The 8640-nt window shown below is 33.3% G+C and overlaps 3 protein-coding genes across 3 annotated transcripts in view; 1 reads left to right on the top strand and 2 right to left on the bottom strand.

Moving 5' to 3' along the window:
• Positions 1–2366, top strand: part of LOC107616801 (serine-aspartate repeat-containing protein C) — an 8703-nt gene extending 6337 nt beyond the window's left edge. Inside the window, exon 3 of the mRNA XM_016318721.2 lies at positions 2132–2366. The gene's annotated coding sequence lies outside the window, so the exon portion shown is untranslated. The remainder of the gene's footprint in view (positions 1–2131) is intronic.
• Positions 3147–4385, bottom strand: LOC107618825 (V-type proton ATPase subunit D). Its single transcript, XM_016320992.2, has one exon. The coding sequence runs from the start codon at positions 4332–4334 to the stop codon at positions 3546–3548; it is 789 nt and encodes a 262-aa protein (XP_016176478.1). The 5' UTR covers positions 4335–4385; the 3' UTR covers positions 3147–3545.
• LOC107618513 (V-type proton ATPase subunit D) overlaps positions 6706–8640 on the bottom strand; it is a 2300-nt gene continuing 365 nt past the window's right edge. Inside the window, exon 2 of the mRNA XM_016320609.2 lies at positions 6706–7920. Coding sequence (XP_016176095.1) covers positions 7105–7893 — 789 coding nt within the window. The 5' untranslated portion in view covers positions 7894–7920 and the 3' untranslated portion in view covers positions 6706–7104. The remainder of the gene's footprint in view (positions 7921–8640) is intronic.

Raw genomic sequence — 8640 nt, 5'->3', positions numbered from 1 at the left:
TAATTTTCAGTGTATGGATGATTGTAGAATCAAATACAGATATACTATCTTTTTATAGATGTTGATCACTCCCTTTATATATAATTTAAAAATATTTGTGGCACTATAGCTCAAAATTGAATAAAATTATATATACATACTTTCATATGTTTGGTACCACCATCACTGTTGGAGCTTGTTAAACAAAGAATAGCCTTATATACAAGAGACTAACAAAATTGTTATTCTAACTAATAGAGTAAAAATATAAAATGAATGATCTAACTATATATATCTTAGTCATGCTAATAGAATTACTATAATAAATAAGCAATTAATCATTAACAAACTCCAACAATCACATTTTCACAGTGAAAACCAAATTTCACTTTCATGAATTAACAAATAATAAGTGAGACAAGTGGGGAAGACAAATATAGAAACAACGGAGCACCTGATATTTTGCCAATTTGGTTCCGTTAATTTAAGCTAAATTAACTTGAAATTAGTTTATAAATAAAATAATTTCTGTAGAAAAAACATTAACTTACATAAGAGTAGATAAGATATGGACCACAATAAAAATAAAATAAAATAAAATAGTGGCATTTCTGAAGATAAGAACAAGACATAGTTAAAGGAATTTATCCCATGGCATATAGTATCTTAATTCCCAAGTCATGAATAAACATTCATGATAATGAATTATAATTCAAATAACATAATCTCTTTATACTCGTTTAAAAAAATCGTAAATTTAAGTCTCCTTATCTATAATAAATAAAAAACAAAATACACACTCATATACATACTAATTTCTCAACTGGCAAAGCAACTATATATGATTTGTCCCGCGTCTTTAATTATTATTTTTATAAAAATAATATATGATTGTCATGATTACATGTTTTTTTATATATACATCTTTTTATTTTTATCTATATCTTATAAATTAGAGTTAAGCAACATAACAATATTTAATTTTGATATGATAACTGAATGATTTCATCTATATAAACAATTATTGATAATTTGATGAAGCATAATTGTTCAACTATATATCCCGCGTCTTTAATTATTATTTTTATAAAAATAATATATGATTGTCATGATTACATGTTTTTTTATATATACATCTTTTATCTTTTTTCTATATCTTATAAATTAGAGTTAAGCAACATAACAATATTTAATTTTGATATGATTAGACTAGTTCATGCTTTGCTAACGATTACAGAAACATTATTGAAAGTTAAAGCAAAACGTGGTGCAGCGGTTGATGATGATTCCAGATTCCAAGACAAACTAAAATTTAAGTCACTTCGGTCACTTGTTTTCATACTAATGGGTCGTGGTAGAATGCAAATAAGGGAACATCAACGCAACGCTGTCATGATAGTTGCTACTCTCATCGTAACCGCAATTTATCAAATGGTTCTGAGTCTCCCTGGTGGACTCACTTAGGGCAGTAGCGACAGTGGTCCAAATAGTAATAATCTTGTAAACGCTACTTCATCCCTCAATTCTACTGCAGTAGAGAAATCTGTTTTGTCAAGCAATGTTTTTGGTACTATGTGTAAATATTTTTAAAAATGTAATGATATTGTTATCAAATTTTAAGAGAAACATAGCGTCAATTGAAAAGAAAAGAGAAGATAACGTGAATCTTGAAGTTCTGGTGGAAGGATTATTTATGATAATCACTATATATGTCACTAGAAATAATTTACCTTTTATTTTAAAGAAAGTATAGGAAACTTCACCATATATAAAATGTTGTTTGTGTGTGGATGCATTTTTACTTTGACAATGTAATTTTGTTTTGTGATTATTTTATCATAAAGTTTACATACATCGTGACTCAAATAATTATTTGTAATTGTTAAGTTGTTTGCATGAGTATTCCATCTATTTTTTTTATATCAAGATATTTCATTTAATTTTAGCGTGCTCTTTGTATATATTGATAGTTGTTGACAAATAAAAAATAAAAAATAAAAAATGTCATAGTTTCAAGTATTTCATATTTTTTATTAAGTATTATATTTAAACATTTTCCTCCTTCTTTGGTGCTCTTAGTCTATTTTTCTACATTGATTATTTGCATTGGAGTTAATGTTACCAAACTGAAATTCATTCTTTATTTATACAGGGAGCTGGTACATCTCAGGTGTAAGTTGCGGAGCCAAGTCGCAGTGATGGATTATGTGTACCCAATAAAATTGTGGTTTAGTTGGTTCTTATAAAAAAAAATACTTTGGTTTAGTTGTTAATAACACTAGTTTTTCCGGTTAAAACAAAGTTAATTGAGAATATAGCTAATTGTTTTGTCTAGAAAATTCAATGGATTAACCTTTTTTAGTTGTCAGGAATTAACCAATATAAAAGAACGTCCAAAAGCAAATCATTTAACTTAATGGACAATCAAATTTCGGTTGAACTAAACCAATTAAGCAAAATTTACAAAATAATAAAATTGAAATGTGAAGTAATGGACCGAGCAGCTCTCAGAATTTCACACAACATATGTATTTGATTGCTTCAGTCTAAACGAAATTCAATTTAAGTATAAAAGAATAGTCAAAATGTAGCAAAATTTGTACATTGCTGAAACAGGGAAGCACGAAAATGTTTGAATTTAAGGTGCTAATACAGGACATATGTACACAAAAACAAAAGCAGAGATGCAGAATAGATAATGCATTTTTTTTTCCCCTTCAACTAACATTATCATTATCATTCAGTTTCTTCCTTCAATTTTATGATGCACATGTAAGTTCTCTGCATTACAGCTTAAGTTTATGCAGCAACTCTTAACCACTAACCAACACACACTGAAAAAAGGAGCATCTAGTGGAGGATTATCATTAAATGAGCAAATAAAAACTTAATAACAATCAAGATCCTTAGAAACAAACTTTTTGCTTTCTTGTCCTGATGTGCATTACTCTCAGCCCTTTTTTACCATCTCAAAATAGACAAAACTATTTTGCCAATGAGGTCTTGACACAAGTAAAATACTTATGATACAAAAATTAACAGCAGAGCCTATCCTCCAAGGTGGAACATGGATTAGACAATAATGTGAAATACAGCTAATAAGCTCCAAATACAATTTAGATACAACGAAAGTGTCATTGGAAGACTAAACTAATGCAATCAGCATCACAAAAGATATAAGTCCTAATAAATATAAATTTGCTCTTCCACATGTTCCATAAATCATGATTCAGCTACAACAAATAGATTCCATTATAGCATGTAACATACTTTCGAATGGGAAATCAAAGGTAATCACCACATACCTAACATTCATAAGATACTAGAAGAACCATACTTTGGAGTGCTGATTGTCTCGATACCTCTGAATATGATATAAATGATGTTCATAAATAACAAACAAATAATTGAACATATACCAAGCTCCTTTATTCATGGTACAGAACACTATCGTCTAAACAATTGTAAGTAAGTTTCTCACCCAGAGGATGCAGCGGCAGCACACGACAACAGAGCCAAGTTTATATTCAGAACAATGAAAACCAAACAAAACCAATGCTCTACATTCAGAAAATGATATCCTCGTCTTTCTGGGTTGCTGCAGACAAAATGTTTTGAGCATTATTCAGTGAAATACCTCTTTGCAACGCAAGCTTCTCAGCAACCTGTTCCTCAGCAAACATCTTGGCAGATTGCATCTGTTTCTCGATTTCCCTCTTTTTATATCCTTGGATCTTCTTCAACCTAAAGAAATCCTCCCTTTCTAGCTCATCCAATTCTCCCTTAATGTAACTAATGGTATTCTCCAACCTAGGCTTCACCACATTCTCAAGGGCATTAACCCTCCGGTTTGTAGTCTTGATTGCCTCATCGAGTGTGAGGAAGGATGTCTGAAGAGAGGCAAGCTCCACAAGGACCTCAATTGCCTTGATGTAAGCAACTCGGCACTGCTGCACCTGCTGGCCACCCCGGGCCAATCCAGTGAGGTCATTCTTGTTAACCTCGCCGTCATTGGTATACTCGAACTTGGGAAGCTTAACACCAGCAACATTCTCCTGCCGGGATCGGACCTTGAGGGAGGCCTCACGAACATTCTCGAGCACAACATGCTTGATGTTGTCACCAGCAACGTACTTTGCCTCGGTCAGTGCAAAAGAAGAGGTCTTCATGATGTCACCCATTGATTCCTTGGTAGACACAATCTTCTTCAGGATCTGCCTGAACTGCACAGTAAGTGCATCACTCTTCTTCTTTAGGAGAGCGTGACCACGTGTGGCTCCAACCAAACGAGCCTTAACCACTCCCAGCATCGTCACCGTGGGGACAACATTCAGACGCTGTGTTTGCCCCGACATCTTTCTTTCTTTCTACCCTAACAATTTCTGATCCCAAACACAAACCACACAAATAAACAAGGATTTCAGTTCCCTTTGACCGATCATCAGTAAGGGGGTGTGTGGTTCAAGTATTACTTTCTTACAAAGATTCCATTTCCATGGGAATCAAATATACCCAAGAGGAAGGTGGGAATTGAAATGATGAGATTTTGATCCCTAGAATCAAACTTGCATGAAAATAGCTTTTCAAACTTTGAACCAAACATAAGCATATAATATTCCCATCTTAAAATTCCTAGGAATTATTTATAATTCCGCCAACCACACACACCATAAATGTAAATCTATTCTCACTAAGTTATTCTACTCTACCCTCTTTAAAATAAAGAATAAATTACTCCTCGCGATATATACAGTGATTAGACTTAGCTGAAGTTCATGCTTTGCTAACGATTACAGAAACATTATTGAAAGTTAAAGCAAAACGTGGTGCAGCGGTTGATGATGATTCCAACCGTAAAGACAAACTAAAATTTAAGTCACTTCGGTCACTTGTTTTCATACTAATGGGTCGTGGTAGAATGCAAATAAGGGAACATCAACGCAACGCTGTCATGATAGTTGCTACTCTCATCGTAACCGCAATTTATCAAATGGTTCTGAGTCTCCCTGGTGGACTCACTTAGGGCAGTAGCGACAGTGGTCCAAATAGTAATAATCTTGTAAACGCTACTTCATCCCTCAATTCTACTGCAGTAGAGAAATCTGTTTTGTCAAGCAATGTTTTTGGTACTATGTGTAAATATTTTTAAAAATGTAATGATATTGTTATCAAATTTTAAGAGAAACATAGCGTCAATTGAAAAGAAAAGAGAAGATAACGTGAATCTTGAAGTTCTGGTGGAAGGATTATTTATGATAATCACTATATATGTCACTAGAAATAATTTACCTTTTATTTTAAAGAAAGTATAGGAAACTTCACCATATATAAAATGTTGTTTGTGTGTGGATGCATTTTTACTTTGACAATGTAATTTTGTTTTGTGATTATTTTATCATAAAGTTTACATACATCGTGACTCAAATAATTATTTGTAATTGTTAAGTTGTTTGCATGAGTATTCCATCTATTTTTTTTATATCAAGATATTTCATTTAATTTTAGCGTGCTCTTTGTATATATTGATAGTTGTTGACAAATAAAAAATAAAAAATAAAAAATGTCATAGTTTCAAGTATTTCATATTTTTTATTAAGTATTATATTTAAACATTTTCCTCCTTCTTTGGTGCTCTTAGTCTATTTTTCTACATTGATTATTTGCATTGGAGTTAATGTTACCAAACTGAAATTCATTCTTTATTTATACAGGGAGCTGGTACATCTCAGGTGTAAGTTGCGGAGCCAAGTCGCAGTGATGGATTATGTGTACCCAATAAAATTGTGGTTTAGTTGGTTCTTATAAAAAAAAATACTTTGGTTTAGTTGTTAATAACACTAGTTTTTCCGGTTAAAACAAAGTTAATTGAGAATATAGCTAATTGTTTTGTCTAGAAAATTCAATGGATTAACCTTTTTTAGTTGTCAGGAATTAACCAATATAAAAGAACGTCCAAAAGCAAATCATTTAACTTAATGGACAATCAAATTTCGGTTGAACTAAACCAATTAAGCAAAATTTACAAAATAATAAAATTGAAATGTGAAGTAATGGACCGAGCAGCTCTCAGAATTTCACACAACATATGTATTTGATTGCTTCAGTCTAAACGAAATTCAATTTAAGTATAAAAGAATAGTCAAAATGTAGCAAAATTTGTACATTGCTGAAACAGGGAAGCACGAAAATGTTTGAATTTAAGGTGCTAATACAGGACATATGTACACAAAAACAAAAGCAGAGATGCAGAATAGATAATGCATTTTTTTTTCCCCTTCAACTAACATTATCATTATCATTCAGTTTCTTCCTTCAATTTTATGATGCACATGTAAGTTCTCTGCATTACAGCTTAAGTTTATGCAGCAACTCTTAACCACTAACCAACACACACTGAAAAAAGGAGCATCTAGTGGAGGATTATCATTAAATGAGCAAATAAAAACTTAATAACAATCAAGATCCTTAGAAACAAACTTTTTGCTTTCTTGTCCTGATGTGCATTACTCTCAGCCCTTTTTTACCATCTCAAAATAGACAAAACTATTTTGCCAATGAGGTCTTGACACAAGTAAAATACTTATGATACAAAAATTAACAGCAGAGCCTATCCTCCAAGGTGGAACATGGATTAGACAATAATGTGAAATACAGCTAATAAGCTCCAAATACAATTTAGATACAACGAAAGTGTCATTGGAAGACTAAACTAATGCAATCAGCATCACAAAAGATATAAGTCCTAATAAATATAAATTTGCTCTTCCACATGTTCCATAAATCATGATTCAGCTACAACAAATAGATTCCATTATAGCATGTAACATACTTTCGAATGGGAAATCAAAGGTAATCACCACATACCTAACATTCATAAGATACTAGAAGAACCATACTTTGGAGTGCTGATTGTCTCGATACCTCTGAATATGATATAAATGATGTTCATAAATAACAAACAAATAATTGAACATATACCAAGCTCCTTTATTCATGGTACAGAACACTATCGTCTAAACAATTGTAAGTAAGTTTCTCACCCAGAGGATGCAGCGGCAGCACACGACAACAGAGCCAAGTTTATATTCAGAACAATGAAAACCAAACAAAACCAATGCTCTACATTCAGAAAATGATATCCTCGTCTTTCTGGGTTGCTGCAGACAAAATGTTTTGAGCATTATTCAGTGAAATACCTCTTTGCAACGCAAGCTTCTCAGCAACCTGTTCCTCAGCAAACATCTTGGCAGATTGCATCTGTTTCTCGATTTCCCTCTTTTTATATCCTTGGATCTTCTTCAACCTAAAGAAATCCTCCCTTTCTAGCTCATCCAATTCTCCCTTAATGTAACTAATGGTATTCTCCAACCTAGGCTTCACCACATTCTCAAGGGCATTAACCCTCCGGTTTGTAGTCTTGATTGCCTCATCGAGTGTGAGGAAGGATGTCTGAAGAGAGGCAAGCTCCACAAGGACCTCAATTGCCTTGATGTAAGCAACTCGGCACTGCTGCACCTGCTGGCCACCCCGGGCCAATCCAGTGAGGTCATTCTTGTTAACCTCGCCGTCATTGGTATACTCGAACTTGGGAAGCTTAACACCAGCAACATTCTCCTGCCGGGATCGGACCTTGAGGGAGGCCTCACGAACATTCTCGAGCACAACATGCTTAATGTTGTCACCAGCAACGTACTTTGCCTCGGTCAGAGCAAAAGAAGAGGTCTTCATGATGTCCCCCATTGATTCCTTGGTAGACACAATCTTCTTCAGGATCTGCCTGAACTGCACAGTAAGTGCATCACTCTTCTTCTTTAGGAGAGCGTGACCACGCGTGGCTCCAACCAAACGAGCCTTCACCACTCCCAGCATCGTCACCGTGGGGACAACATTCAGACGCTGTGTTTGCCCCGACATCTTTCTTTCTTTCAACCCTAACAATATCTGATCCCAAACACAAACCACACAAATAAACAAGGATTTCAGTTCCCTTTGACCGATCATCAGTAAGGGGGTGTGTGGTTCAAGTATTACTTTCTTACAAAGATTCCATTTCCATGGGAATCAAATATACCCAAGAGGAAGGTGGGAATTGAAATGATGAGATTTTGATCCCTAGAATCAAACTTGCATGAAAATAGCTTTTCAAACTTTGAACCAAACATAAGCATATAATATTCCCATCTTAAAATTCCTAGGAATTATTTATAATTCCGCCAACCACACACACCATAAATGTAAATCTATTCTCACTAAGTTCAATATGCTACATCTATTATAGAAAGATTAGACAATTATATTTTCATTTCCAGTGTCAAATCATGAAGATATTTAAATTCATAAAGGTTCTTGTCTCATTACCATTCAAAAACTTTGAAATCAAACCCAATAATGTGTGGACTATAATTCAGCAAAAAAATAAAATAAAATGCGACATCAAAATTTTCAAGTACTCATGATACTGTTACTATTACTACGAATTAGATCATTCTTACACATACCGATCCAAATGCATATCAACATATCCCTTTCATTGCCCTGTTTCAACTTAAGCTAATGACTTTGAACAAATTTACAAATTTTATTTTATGTAAAAGATAAAAACTCAGTTTCAGACCCTAAATTATTTTTAAAAAGAGAGAGTAGAAATTCGCAAGTAAAATT

This window comes from Arachis ipaensis, chromosome B09 (genome assembly GCF_000816755.2).
Source record: "Arachis ipaensis cultivar K30076 chromosome B09, Araip1.1, whole genome shotgun sequence".
Lineage (NCBI taxonomy): Eukaryota > Viridiplantae > Streptophyta > Magnoliopsida > Fabales > Fabaceae > Arachis > Arachis ipaensis.
The sequence above is the reverse complement of the archived record's forward strand: the minus strand, read 5'-3'. Positions and strand labels throughout refer to the sequence as shown.

Bases quoted from the DNA above. Each gene is read 5' to 3' on its own strand.
- LOC107618825 (XM_016320992.2), bottom strand. From the start codon at position 4,334: ATGTCGGGGCAAACACAGCGTCTGAATGTTGTCCCCACGGTGACGATG.